General features: G+C 46.9%; 3 protein-coding genes across 3 annotated transcripts in view; 1 reads left to right on the top strand and 2 right to left on the bottom strand.

Annotated features, from left to right (window-relative positions):
- The window catches only part of T265_06060 (hypothetical protein), a gene marked incomplete at both ends in the record, with an annotated part of 59,585 nt that extends 49,424 nt beyond the window's left edge, over positions 1–10,161 (bottom strand). Inside the window, one exon of the mRNA XM_009171230.1 lies at positions 10,070–10,161. Coding sequence (XP_009169494.1) covers positions 10,070–10,161 — 92 coding nt within the window. The remainder of the gene's footprint in view (positions 1–10,069) is intronic.
- T265_06061 (hypothetical protein) overlaps positions 1–15,129 on the top strand; it is a gene marked incomplete at both ends in the record, with an annotated part of 228,146 nt that overhangs the window by 139,824 nt on the left and 73,193 nt on the right. The gene's annotated exons all lie outside the window — the stretch shown is intronic.
- Positions 11,140–13,104, bottom strand: T265_06063 (hypothetical protein; the record flags this gene model as incomplete). Its single annotated transcript, XM_009171233.1, has 1 exon — positions 11,140–13,104. One exon carries the CDS (start codon positions 13,102–13,104, stop codon positions 11,140–11,142), a length of 1,965 nt encoding a protein of 654 aa, XP_009169497.1.

Raw genomic sequence — 15,129 nt, 5'->3', positions numbered from 1 at the left:
CCTGGGTGAGTGTCTGGAGGTATATGCGCCTCGGAATGATTGTGTTAAGCTTGCACAAAGTCCGTTCCCCGCCCACCTTTACTCTTTTCTTTACAATAAGGCTTTCAAAGAAATCATGGTTGTACGGCAGTGAAGCACCGGTGTTGATCACTTATGCCATGCTGTCGATGCTGTGATGGTGTTACCACCTAACCTGGCTATAGCCCTCAAAAGTATAAATGCGATGAATGCGGTCAAACAGTGCTGAGGACTTGACTCTTCCGACCTCGAATGCACAGTCTCGCCTATGAAAATTCAAACGAACCTTTCCAGGTTGACTATTGAAAACTGTCCATTGAATTTCCCTTACGTCACGACGTCACAAAGCTCCCACACTCAAAGTTTCCGACAACAGACGTCGGATAAATGGCTGATTGGGTGAGTATGAAGGAAATTCGTCTGGGAATTTGGTGCTTTGATATGCAACATGCACCACAAAATCCCGGAGAGCTACAGATCAAATTGAATTAGTGCATTATTCTGCGGCCATCGGGTTCTTGGCCAAAATACCGTGTTAGATCGTAGGTCGTTAGTTCTATTTTCGTTTTTCAGCTACTCCGCATTCTACCTAGCTCTAGGAGCTCAACCGTGACAGACAAAAGCAGACAACAACGTCATGGTTCTGAGACAATGGTGGTCGAAGATCTAAAGATGTCTCTTCCACTGCTGGAAGAGACCACTTCTGACAGCCACTGAACAAAACATCCCACGCTTTGGCCTGATACCCCCTTTGCTGGGGGATCAAGGATGTGACGCGTTGCAGCCATTAGCGTGTGAAGCAGTTGGAAGAAAGTCCAGAAGATGGTTCTCATAAGTTCCCTTAACTTTGGGATCTGCCAAATTACTGAGCAATTCGCCCAAACCCTACGCGCGCTGGAAACAAAGAGAAGTAAGTCCGCGCAAGAGCGTGGTTAGAATCCACAAATGCTTTCCAAAATGAACGGCAGTCAGTTATTGATCAGCGCCATCGGTAACTGATAGTGATGTGATCAATATGGGTTCGTGTCTGGCACGCTGTTGGATGATACCATGTGGCCGCTTGTGACACTAGTCAAAAGGTGACTATTAATGGTTGTCCAATCAGGCAAAGATCTTTCTGCCCGTTGAATTCGGACGAGGTCGACTCACAACATTCGCCTACTTAACTACGCGCACCTGTCTTAACATAGAGATGGTCCACTTTTCTATTTGTACAACTGCTTACAAAGTTACCTTAGACTGACCAACGTTATTGTTTTCAGAACACTTCCTGATATAGTTAAGCGCAGCTTTTACCCTACTTTGAGCATTCCAAGTTAATTTTAAAAGGGTCACAGAATATTCAACCCTTAATTTCAGTTACCATTGGTTGGAACTTCGCACTGATCACGTACAGGGTTGACTTATTCGAACTGCACTGTTCCGCGCCCAGCTCGAGAGAGCCTAGTGGTTAATGCGCGCGTGCGCTTTCTTGGTGTGACACGGCACCTAGGTGTTAGGGGGAATTCCACACGGATCCCGCTTTACCCGCTCGCAGTTAGCTGCTACAGCCGCACAAGATTGGCGAAAAGTTTGGGACTGTTGCCGGTCCGGCATCAAGCCGAAATCTGATTGGTGGAAAGTCTGGACCCGACAGACAACCATGGCCCAGTATTCGCTGCATGTCGTTTGTCGATGCCGCATCCAGAAGGCATCAGAATTTCCAGGTTGTTGCTGCCTGCCCTATATATATGACACGCTGTACAAGTGTTTTTGACTTCGTTTTGGGCGTAAATATACCTTGTACACCTTTGGTGGTCGTTTGTACGTGAACGCCAGCTTGGGAGGCTCAGTCGGAGAACTAAGCTGCGGAAAATGTCGTAACTCCAACTAGTGTACGGTGACCGACGATGTCAGTCGAATTATTGCAGCAACCACAAAAGCAGTTTGAAAAAGCGCCACTGAAGTTCACTGAATCACTGAGTTAGAGACTGCTTATCACTTGGTACCAAAAGTGTGCACCAAATGGCTTAACCGCATCCTGTCCACTATAACCTTCCCATAATTTATACATAGTCTATGCATGTGTCCGAATACCGAACTCCATTTCTGTCCTGTTTCTATTTTTTCCAGAGTTGGCTTGCCACCTAGATCTCGCATCGTTACACGACCCTCCTACATTCCTTGCCATGAATGGTCAAAGATGATTGGACCGCGAGTCAGGCAGACTGTTCGCTATGACATTGATCTGACCAAAGAATCGCAGCTCAAACGGGCTGAGGAGTTGCACATGTCATCGAGCAGTTTACGACAACGCTATGACCTGTTAGATCTGTTTCATCGAGCCACACTGGTGGAAAAATACCGCAACCGATTGCCACCCATACAGCAACAAAGCTAAATCAAAACAATCAAACCAAACATTGTGAGCAAAAATGGGACCATCCGAAAAGAAACATCAATGTTTGTTATCTAAGCAAGATCTTTATATGCTATTTTTCCAATGAAACTTATTGTGAGACAGACCGTGTGAATTTGTCTGTCATGGCTCAACATTTCAGCAATGTACAATTCCAAATGTGTTTCATTAACAACCTTGATAAACCGGGAGAAAAATGTAAACACTTGTATTTGTTCTATCAAGTAGTACCTAGCACGTTCCTTTCCATGACCATGGGGAGTGGTGAAAAAGGTTTTAAATTGCACGGATTTTCTAACTAAAATTGATGCACTGGAAACCGCAGTGGGAGCCCAGTGGGCATTCAGTTCGAAAGAACTCCTGGCCAGCCGATGGCTTGATTCGAGAGTGGATTTCACGACAGTAACTGCGATAACGATCTCCCCTGCTTCCTACTAGAAAGACGCAAGTGTTGTCCGTCTATCTATTTCGATAAAAGCGCGAAGTCAACTTGTCTGGAGGTGAAAGTTAAACGAATGGACAAAACCTGGCCGTTTTCAATTGTTTATTCACTCTGTAGGGCAAAAAGGGAGTGATGCCCATAACGGAAATTACTCACAAGGTCGCCCAGTTCGACTAACCGTGTAGGAAACGTATATAAATCGTTTTGTCTCCCATCATTCTAGATTGCGTTTACTTACAATGAGATTGCCCATTATTTCCACTCGATGGCTGTTCAACCTCGTCTAACTGTGACCAGTTCGGCTCCTGATCGATTATCTAGTGACTTGTTTCAGGCGGCCGTTGTTTGTTTTCAGAGCACTGGTTGCAGCCTGTACCTGGTCGGAATCGCGCTTGATGCTCACGGGTCAAGAACTGGCCTGTTGCTGTAAGGCGACGAAGAATCAGAAACCTTATTACGACGAAGAGTCAACCTAACACCGCTCAAGTTATTACATTCACTGTCGTTTCACTCCATCGTCAATCATCATCAACGACAGCATGACATCAGTGCTCAACACCAATGCTTCACTGCCGTACAGCCATGACTTATTTGAAAGCCTTATTGTAAAGAAAAGAATAAAGGTGGATGGGGGAGGGACTTAGTGCTAGCTTAACACAATCATTCCGAGGTGCCTACACCTCCAGACATTCATTCAGGCAATCTGGACAAAAACTGACAACAAGAACGCCACTGACATCGGTTGGCAGCCATATCCTGTAGTGTCTCCAACCAGGCACAGTGAGGATCACGCGGTCCCCATCCTGGAAGGCGAGTAGCACCGACAGCACCCAAGCGTCTCGTGATCTCCTTCATACTCCTCTGCCAGGTCAAGGGTTGGCCACCTCTCTGTTTACGCCACTCCGAATCGGGTCTAGTGACTTGTTTCAGGCGGCCGTTGTTTGTTTTCAGAGCACTGGTTGCAGCCTGTACCTGGTCGGAATCGCGCTTGATGCTCACGGGTCAAGAACTGGCCTGTTGCTGTAAGGCGACGAAGAATCAGAAACCTTATTACGACGAAGAGTCAACCTAACACCGCTCAAGTTATTACATTCACTGTCGTTTCACTCCAGGTATCTGGAACTGTCTCTTTCTCCCAGACAGACCAAAATCGGTTAGGTAGACACTGATTAGGGAATCCACTACCATCCTTTAATGGAGCAGTTAGAATGACGTCAGGATCAGGAGACGAGTAAGGGCATATATTAGGGGACTTCTGAGGCCGAATGGGGCTCCATGTTCACACTCCACTTTTGTTTTGAAGAACAGGAGTCCGGACTGGAGCAAGCACGTGACCGACAGAAATGTTGTCGGAAGTGCTGCGTCCAACATGATGCAGACATTCTGATCGACCACTGGGAAAGCTGGGTCGAAGGGAATTTCCGCGATCGATTGCTGCATTTTTTCATACAAGTTCACAACGGAGGTTTCATGCCTACCAGTTGCAGACAGATACGAGGGGACTAGGTGATCGGAACTCAAGATTTACCCACTGTTGGCTCATATCGTGATCCGAGTACTCGAAGCATGGCACGCACGTGGCAAAAAGCTGTCGGCTCCTGCTGCACGATAGAAACCTCTNGATCGGAACTCAAGATTTACCCACTGTTGGCTCATATCGTGATCCGAGTACTCGAAGCATGGCACGCACGTGGCAAAAAGCTGTCGGCTCTTGCTGAACGATAGAAACCTCTCGCGCCGTAAGAAATAAACAACCGACCCGACATCCAATGACCTCCGCTCTACAAATGTACTACCTAGCGTGCTGCAATGGTGGCCATTGCAAAGTGTTCCTGCATTCGCTTGTGGATCTCAGTATAGTCCTTTAGATGCCCACATTCCGCACCTTTTTCTCTTCACAATATTTAACAATCAACTTTTGTGAGAAGAGCCTTGAATGAAGCCATACCTTTGTTGCTAAAAGCTTAGCATGATCAGTTTGCTATTTCACTGTGTGCACCCATCTCCAGTTGCTGCGCTGCAGAATGTCATGATAAACCTTCATTTTAATTGAACAGATCATCAATCCAGCCAATTTTTATTTGCGAATTACTGACCCGTCATTTTCACCTATTTTCGCTGACATTTTCCTTCTTCTAAACGGTGGATAATCTACCGATCTTTCGCTGGTGACGATTCCCAATCAGAATGATACAACTAGGGGGTGCTTCCCTGCCTCCAGCGTAGGTAGATTCGCTTCACATACGGGGTCAAATCAACCACTATTCGTCTCGCTCTTCCTCGAGCCAAACACACAGGTTTCGTCCAGTCTAACGTGAATTTCGCTGGTATTCCCAATCAGAATGATACAACTAGGGGGTGCTTCCCTGCCTCCAGCGTAGGTAGATTCGCTTCACATACGGGGTCAAATCAACCACTATTCGTCTCGCTCTTCCTCGAGCCAAACACACAGGTTTCGTCCAGTCTAACGTGAAAATCGTGGGGCTCAGTGAACGCATAGGAGTGGTTTTCCGACAGCTGTGCGACGGAATGCTCGACGCCTTCATGAGACTGAATTTTAATTTTTCATAAATCTTTGAGGTGTATAAGGATTCTTGGTAGAATAAGTTCCTTTAGGGTGTTCCTGTGGATTGACCTGAGAAGACACCCCGACACCCACAATAGCTCTCTCTCTCTCTCACGGTGACTAAGTTCACCTACACAACGAAATCTCCATCGAAGTTGTTAAATCTTCCCACAGCCTGAGGGTGACTACTGACCACTGACTGCTCCTGGGACAGAATATTATGGACCGGCAAGTCCAAAGTCAGTAATTCGATTTCACCCTGTTCAAAAAGTAAGCGTGTTCAGGTCGAATATCTAACTAAACAAAACAACTAATGGCCAACTAGGTGTCACAGGATGACCACTAATCTCACTCGCATTCTTTCACTCAACGAAGGTGCCCAAATTAGGGGAACGTATTAAAGACGAATTCGGTGCGTGTGGAAGGGACTGCCCGAGTGAAATGAAACTCATTACCTTTGTGTTGCTGTTTGGATATTTTGAACAGTTCGTATGGTCGCAACATCGCCGTGAGTTTTGTCAACATTTTAACAAGATGCTTCTTAGTTAAAAATCGAAAACTTCGCACTAGCATATTATCGAAATACTAACAGGAAGTAAAACTAAGTTATATTGCAAGCCGATCTACTTGCAAATTGGAGGCAACTGAAACCCCAAGGTGGTAGAAACTGGACGGGAGGCATTTGAGGGATGGGCCCTAATAAATGGTTCGACCATTCAAGGAATTCAGTATTACCAAGTAGTGATTAGAGCGTTTGATGTTAACCATGAGTTACTTTGCAACTATTTCAAGAATAGATTACCCCATTAGGTGGGGTCGAAGTGCCCTGTGATCCACACTGTGTCCCCTCTATGGGGGGATTACCATGTGTACAAATTCACCCTCATTCTCCGTTCTCACTGTGGCCCCGTACTGGATAAACACATGGTTTATATAACACGATTGCCATTCCTTTGTTGGGAGATAAAGTGTTTATACGATGTCTTTCCGTCCATTTTAGTTGGAGAGCTCAATGTTTTGTTTGCAGAGTATGTTCCCTCGTGTAAGTTGACAAACAATTACCAAGTACAATAACCAAGTGCACACTCATCTGCTTCCAATGCGAGATTTCACTGAATCTCTCGTCTGTGCCTCATGAGACGATTCCCGAGAGGTAACAGTATATTTTCTAGGAAGAATACCACTCGTGAGTTTGAATTTGACTTTGTGATTTGGACTCCTTCAGGATATAGACATCAGATTTCTGATGTGGCTAATCTCTCAAATTCACGTGTTGAGCTTTCGCGTGAATTCCATTCTCTTGCAAATGAATGTTGCATTTGGGATTCTTTCCGCAACTGTCTTCCAAAATTCTACTCAATAGATCCGCCCAGGTGTGTGATGAGTTTGTACGAGTTGTAATGCTAAAACTACACTCTAGCCCCATAAATCTATTTTTCAGCAAAACATATCTTCAGAGATTTCGTAATTCGGTAACCTCTAATCCCACCAAAGTGCGCCATAGAAGCCAACAGCCTCAGGCATACTGATTAAGAAATGCCCTAAAATACAGCCTGGATTGCAGTGCACACTAGCACCTTCGTCCCGAAGCAAGGCTGAGACACTCACTAAAGAGGAACTATGGCAACTCATGTTCAGCACCAAAAGTGATAAGTTCCTCACAGAGAAGACAGACTTCACAAGGAAATGGGCTTTTTAGTCTATCGTGTGAATGGTCTCCCAGATGAGTGACTCTCCTAATGGTTTTGTGTGGTCTCTTGTTTTAAAGGTGTAATTCCAACTCAGTGTTTGAACCTACTTATAGAGATGAAACCGCATCATCCCATCGCCCTCAGTCATATTCTCTCCCAGCTAACAGGACCTATGATAAACACGAGAAGAGTGTGGCTCAACTTTCTTAGTACCGCCAAAACCGGCGGGAGGATAATCTGACATGGGCCAATGATGCTATCCTTGTGATGGTGATGAGTTCGGCTTGCTAATCTCAGCGAGCAGCCAGCCTCTGCTGCGGAGATTATACTCAGGGAATGAAAATGTCTTCCGGGTTTTGCTAAATACTCTGATTTGTATATCAGTTTGGTTTTCACGGGAGACTCAGCTGAATCTCTCGTTTATGCTGTTCGTCCGCTGAATTTGCTACACAGAAACACATAGTGTTTCAGTTGTTACGGTATTTGAGATATCACGGTGTATATTCATGAATGAAACTTCTAACAAGAGACCGATAGAACTCTGTCACGGAATGAACCCGGAAGTTTACTCACAAGGATGCTGAGCACCCCTCGACAGCCCACGACCGGCGTCGACCTTCCCAGGGCTCATCAAGCAGGCGTAGTCCCCGAATTTCCGTCAATCTTTTGTGTTACTCGAAACCCAATTGGACAGATTTCCACAAATACACTCCTTTGCTTATCGAAGGTTAACGGAAACTCGGGGATCGCGCCTTGCTGCTGAGCCCCAAGAAGTGCGAAACCGGTTGTGGGCTGTTGAGGAGTTCTCAGCATCCGTGAGTAATCTTCCGGGTTCATTCTGGAGCAGAGTTGAGCGTTCTATCGGTATCTTGTTTTGAAGACAAAGTTTCAGGTAACTGCTCGAGAAGCCTTCAGCAGGCGCCTCTTCTTTCGGTGCTTAACTGCGATGCCACCGGAAGGTTGCACGAAAGCTGGGATACTGCCAGGTTTCCCAAGCCTAGACAGGGGAAGTCGAGAGGCGAAGGTCGGGCTCGAACCACAGACCCTCCGGTCAGCAAACTCGCGCTCTTGCCACCTGAGGCATTCTGTCCCAAGTGACTCCTGATGACAAAGAAATCATCTTGTCCCGGAAAGCGCGATACTGGTAGCTCTTTCGAATTCAAAACGGAAAATGGGTGAGAGTTTTCCTTTGAGATGAAGCCAGTAAAGACGCAGTGTGACAGTCATCTGGGCAGTTCGGTTAACCATCACTGCTGTTGACTGACAACAGTTTCGTCGACCTCAGTCGGTACTCATGTCTTCCAAGGAAACCACTGGCGTCACTTTCGCTAAGCTTGACAGACATTGTTAAACGGGCCCACTAGCAATCCAACAGGATCAGTCATCCTATCAACCAGTCCAAGTCAAAAGTGAGGCCCGACAAAAGGACATACATAAAGATGAACATCGCGGCTCAACCTCGCCATTTCGATGCTTTGCTAACCGCTGACGACAGGCCAATCCATTGTGGGCCGATAACGTCAACCATCCTCCCGATGAAACGTTTGAATTCAACTTGCAAAGCTCAGCGCCCTGCCACCCAAGGAATAAAACGGTCTCTCGTGTTCATTCGAGAGCAGATCTGGGACGTTCATAGTGTAATAAGAGCGAGAATTCGAAAAACCAGAAAAACCGTTTGACAGTATTAGATTTCCGTAATCCGATTCGATTCAAATTCACTTCAAACCCACGGACGTTTCTTCCGATTACGAGGCTCCGAAAACCGATTCCCTACAGCAGTATCCATCAGAGCTAGCTTTCGGACTAGACTTTTGGTGAAATGACAAGCCATTGAAAGTAGGCGCGAAGCCCGACTGTGTTTCAAGGGTCGAGGATGCGATACCTTACTGCGTTTCTTATTACCATATGAGTCACAATCAGGACTGTGGGGAACCGTGGACGTCAAAAACTTCCAGTACTTCAACACCATTTTCACGAGGCATCCACAGTGTTTCAACTCGACAACCATCCGTTTTATCCTATCAAACACAAATTTCATCGTTTCTTTAGTGCCTATGTCCAGAATAGTCGTACGCACACAACTATCTTAATCACCCATCTCATCCAATCAGATATGCGTGTTCATGCATTAACGACCTCGTGTTTGGCAACTTCATTGCCTGGATAGGTGAGGTTGCGGATTGATAGTAGTCTGGGATGCAACTCCCAAAGGAACTTCCAGAGGAACCCAGTCCACGGTAAGAACTAGAGAAGCGTACACTGTCGTACACTCCAGGCAGTTTTGAAACCGCGACCTGCCGACCAGTATCTTGGGAAGTTAACCGCCCGTGTTACCCCTTCCCCTTGGTCGTCTGAGTTGGCATGTCGGAACATAAGCTTTTGAAGGAATTTACTGGAATCGATAAAATATATGTTCTTAAAAGAGATGGCGGGATGGTGTTCACTGTGGGAAAATCAGCGAACGTATCTGCGTCCTATGTTACGGTCTGGATGAGTCGTGCATCGATATTCCCGCAATCACCCGTCGAGTAGTCACTGGATTGTATGCTGGGGTGACGACACCCGAACTGGACAACTTGACCGCTGAAGTATGTGCCTGTATGACAACACGATACCATGCCTACGGGACCCCGGCCGCTCGCCTGGCTGTTTCTAATTTGCATGAAAAACACGAAAGCGTCTTTTTCGGAAGTAAAGGGGAACCTGTATGGCTGCGTTAACGAGCGCACCAAGCTTCATTCACCCATAGTGAGTGAAGACGTTATCCAGATAATACGGGAGAACGCTGACCGAACGGATCCTTCGATACCAAGCCACAAAACACGTGTTGCAGGACATTACCGAACTGCACACAGTCGCGTTAAACCCTGGTATTGGCATCGGCTACCGCCAGCGCACGCTCATTCGATGGTCCTAAGACGATCACATTAGGCGTTGACGAAATAGTCAAACACCTCTCGCTTTCTGTGTGATCCGGATTATTCGCCTGGTCCGAAATGCGTCCATCCTGAATTTCTCGGCGATCTAGCCTCTCTGGAGACCACATCTCAGCAAGTATTCCCCCAAAACCCACAAGACACAACCTAACCTTCCCTTCTCTGGACTCACAACAAGCTTCTAACACCAACACTTGTACCTGGGACTTGGACAAAGTCTCTCGTAAGCACCTGGACGCTCAAAGAAAACATCGATGAAACGGAGGGGAAACACCAATGTGCCTTTGACCGTGTCCTTAGCTAAAATTGAAAAGCGCGTGACCATGAATCAATCTCACGCCGTTTTCATAGTCCTCCATCATTAGTGAGAGACCTCGAAATTTGCACTATACTAGACTTCCACTCCTCCAAACTCGACATACTCTTTCATACACGATTTCCAACCCACACCAACAAACCAAAACGCAATGTGTTCACATTTTCCCGTCAAGAACACGGCGATATTGTGCGGCCTCTCTGATAGGATTGTGAAGTAAATATTCACGATAGTGTGCAATTTACTAAAAGATTGTTATACTCCGGAATTCGCCCTAAACCAAAAGATTTCCCTTTGGGATATCACAATCTTCCCAGATATCTCAAACCAACCTACAAATACTCACATCAGAAGCAGTCACCAAGTGCTCTACTGTAAGACAATTCTATCGGGAATATATATATACCATTAAGTCTATGCACACCTTAAACATAAGATTCAGTTGAGCTGGAAAATACACAAGAATTGACTCGCCCCCAGTATTGAAGCGGCTTCGCCCAAAAACAACGCGACAGATAAGATCCGCCAGTGAATCAAAACAGATCCTGCCGTCTCTGATCATTAAACCAAATATCAAACGGAACATTAGTACCACCAAAATCTTGCTAGAAGGATTACACACAGGAGTGCCACCATCTAAACGCAGCACTAAACAACTACGTGAAACGTCAAAACGCCTGCCCAACCAACCGAATTCCAAAGAAGATACAATTAAAACGACACAATGTTTATTAAAAGTAATGCGGATTAAACAACAGATGAACCGCACCACTCAGTCCACTTCCTCAATCGTCGGGCCGCGGGCACCACCACCTGAACCACCTCCAACTCCCGCACCAGGAAATCCACCGGGCATACCACCAGGCATCCCTCCAGGCATACCGCCACCACCACCACCGCCGCCGCCTTGATACATCTTCGTTATGATCGGATTGCACACCTTCTCCAACTCCTTCTGCTTGTGCTCATATTCATCCTTCTCCGCCGTCTGATTCCCATCCACCCAAGATGTCACCTCAGAACACTTCTCACTGATCAACTTGCGGTCAGACTCCGAAATCTTGTCTTTCACCTTCTCATCCTCAACAGTCTGCTTCATCGAATAGGCGTAACTCTCCAGTGCATTCTTCGCTGCCACACGATCACGCTGGTGTTCGTCGTCCGCCTTGTACTTCTCCGCGTCAGCCACCATACGGTCAATCTCATCCTTCGACAAACGTCCCTTATCATTCGTTATCGTTATCTTGTTCTGCTTACCCGTGCTCTTGTCCACCGCCGACACATTCAGAATACCGTTCGCATCTATGTCGAAAGTCACTTCGATTTGTGGCACTCCACGTGGGGCCGGAGGAATCCCCGACAGCTCGAACTTGCCCAACAGATTATTGTCACGAGTCATCGCACGCTCACCTTCATACACTTGAATCAATACTCCAGGCTGGTTGTCCGAATAGGTCGTAAACGTCTGCGTCTGTTTCGTTGGAATCGTTGTGTTGCGTTTAATCAGAGTAGTCATCACTCCGCCAGCCGTCTCCAGACCCAACGACAGAGGAGCCACATCCAACAGAAGCAAGTCCTGCACAACTTCCGATTTATCACCACTGAGAATCGCAGCCTGAACTGCAGCACCATACGCAACCGCCTCATCCGGATTGATCGACTTGTTCAACTCCTTACCATTGAAGAAATCCTGAAGCAGCTTCTGCACCTTCGGGATTCGAGTCGAACCACCCACCAACACAATGTCATGAATCTCACTCTTGTCCATCTTCGCATCGCGCAAAGCCTTCTCCACCGGATCAAGCGTACTACGGAACAGGTCCGCATTCAGCTCCTCAAACCGAGCACGTGTGATCGACGTGTAGAAATCGATACCCTCGTGCAACGAGTCAATCTCAATGTTCGCCTGCGCACTCGAACTCAAAGTGCGCTTAGCACGTTCACACGCCGTCCGAAGGCGACGGACAGCACGTTTGTTCTCCGAAATGTCCTTCTTGTGCTTGCGTTTAAACTCTTCAATAAAGTGACTCACCATCCGATTATCGAAATCCTCACCACCCAGATGCGTGTCACCGGCCGTCGACTTCACTTCGAATACACCCTCGTCGATGGTGAGGATGGAAACATCAAACGTACCACCACCGAGATCAAAGATCAGCACATGTCGCTCACCTTTACCCACTTTCTTGTCTAGCCCGTATGCAATCGCCGCAGCTGTCGGTTCGTTGATGATACGCAAAACATTGAGGCCAGCAATGGCACCCGCATCCTTCGTCGCTTGACGCTGGCTGTCGTTGAAGTAAGCCGGAACAGTAATCACAGCATCCTTCACTTTCGTGCCCAGATACGCCTCAGCTGTCTCCTTCATCTTTGTCAGCACCATCGACGATATCTCTTCTGGCGAGAACGTCTTGATCTCACCTTTGTACTCCACACGGACCTTCGGCTTACCACCTTCTTGGACCACCTCAAATGGCCAGTGCTTACGGTCAGCTATCACTGATGGATCATCGAATCGCCGACCGATCAGTCTCTTGACATCGAACACGGTGTTGTTTGGGTTCATTGCGACTTGATTTTTAGCGGCATCACCAATCAGTCGTTCGGTATCCGTGAATGCAACATAGCTGGGTGTTGTGCGATTTCCTTGATCGTTGGCGATTATTTCCACTTTTCCATGCTGGAACACTCCGACGCATGAGTATGTCGTACCCAGATCGATTCCAACAGCCGGCATGTTCAACCAGATTCAACTAGGATATCTCGCAGTAGGGATGAGCTCACAGAAACGACTGCGGTCGACCCGGACGCGTTCGCTTATATACCGTTTACCACTACAGTCGTCTAGACGACCTCGAACGTCTGGATTGGTCTGGATTGGCCTAGACCGGATAGTCTAAGCCAATAGCTAATCGGCTTGTGCGCGTCGGCTGGATGCAGCTGACCAATGATAATTTAGAGATACTGATGACCTACAGCTGTTTTGCTGGCGTTCGCAATCACATGATGTTTTTGCGCGTGGCAGCGCAAAACCCACTTCCTCAGGTGGGTTTCTAGCCCTTGTTTTTCCCTCTGTGATCACCTAAGCAGTTTATGGGCGCATACAGGCTGTCACAACACACTACGATTCACTCTCCTCGCTTATCGTGTGTAAACTCCGGTAAGAATTTTACGTTCTCCAAATGTATTCCCAAGCGGCCTGTCATTCGGACGGATGAGCGACTGCTATGCTGTATGAATTTCGTCACTACCTACCACCGCTGGAAACCAACAGCTCTGTCAAAGCGTGAGGACCGCCTTGCTCGTGGTCAATCAGACTGTGTGCATCCTGCTGCCAGCAGATACGGAATTCGCGATTTGTCTTAATCTGGTGGTAGACGCGTTTTTATTCCTTTCCATCCTAAATATCATGTTTCGCACGAATTGGTCTAAGACCATCCTCTTCCGTCAAATTCATTGGACTGGACATGCGTGATACTTGTGGAAGGGCGGGTACTACTGGCGAGGCATACGAGTAGATCGTGGTCTTTTCGGAGCTCCGCACCGAGCCAAATGGAAGGTGAGTTTATTACGGAACTCGTAGAACTGCTTTGCAGTGTTCGTTTACAATTGCGTGATAGTCAATGAATATCCATTATAGTTGAATAAGACGCACGAATATGTTCAGATTTAAGAGCGATATGCATAGTAGACATTTACATTCCTGTCCAATGGTTTGTGATAGGCGACTTCACGGCGTACGGCCTACCTCATTACACTTGTAGGCTGGTGATTGTCCTTCACCTATCCTTGATGATCGTCTTGTTTGCAATGTTCTTTTCACCTCAGTGTGCACGATGGTACAGCTAGTGAGGATGTCCGCCTTGGTGCACGCGCCCTCGCTTGTGAGCACCGTCGATCTGAGGTCGATCTGCTTGATACACAAAATTCTATTCACCTTTCTCTAAACCAGTCATCTTTGCATTCGTCTCTCCTCTTTCCTTGTAGATTGCTTCGCACGGCGTTCATCGCGAATTCAGTGCAGTGGATGTCTCCCATATATTTGCAATTTCGCATTCCCAAACAGAGAAAAACTACGGTGTATCGAAAACTTAGCAAAACACAGTCTCGTATGTCAAACAAACACAATGCATGCTGTTTTCGGAAAAGTTTGGTAACACTCGGCAGATTTATTGCTGGGCAACGTTTCACTTTTGACACAAAACCTTCGTCAGGCCAAGTGACCAGGTTCCGAGGTTGGTCAAGACTTAAGGAGGAAGCAGAACCAATCGGCTAAGTCAAGCTAAATTTCTGTTGGGTGTCGACCGAGAAATTTTGTGTGTTAGGGTGGGTGAACAAGCGTTGGGCCGATAAGGGAAACTAAATGTGTTTGGGTTCAGCCTAGGGTCTAGTTCTTCTGGTTCGGTCCACTTGATGATCCTTCTTGAACGCCGTCTGAACTCTCTATCCGCCTGTGTGGATGAGCTAGTGCTAGGATAGTTGTGTTAGAGGGATACTGTGAAATCTGGTCGGGTTAGCAGTTCCACCCCCAACACCATGCTTTTGCTAATGATTCTACGTGGATTGATAACCACACTGTCACGTGTCAACTCGGCCTAGCTAAGACTGCTTGCCATACGCTCACCAGTTCCACATCCTCGATTCGATTCACCATGTGAGGCTTAGTTACATTTCCACCGCGTGTTTAAAGCATGAACCAACATCGCTGCGTCTTTGACCATCGTTTGGTATTGTCCTGCATTCCTTGGTGGTTTGTTTATCC

The sequence above is a fragment of the Opisthorchis viverrini genome (assembly GCF_000715545.1).
Source record: "Opisthorchis viverrini unplaced genomic scaffold opera_v5_123, whole genome shotgun sequence".
Taxonomy (NCBI): domain Eukaryota; kingdom Metazoa; phylum Platyhelminthes; class Trematoda; order Opisthorchiida; family Opisthorchiidae; genus Opisthorchis; species Opisthorchis viverrini.
This window is presented reverse-complemented; position numbering and strand designations above follow the sequence as displayed.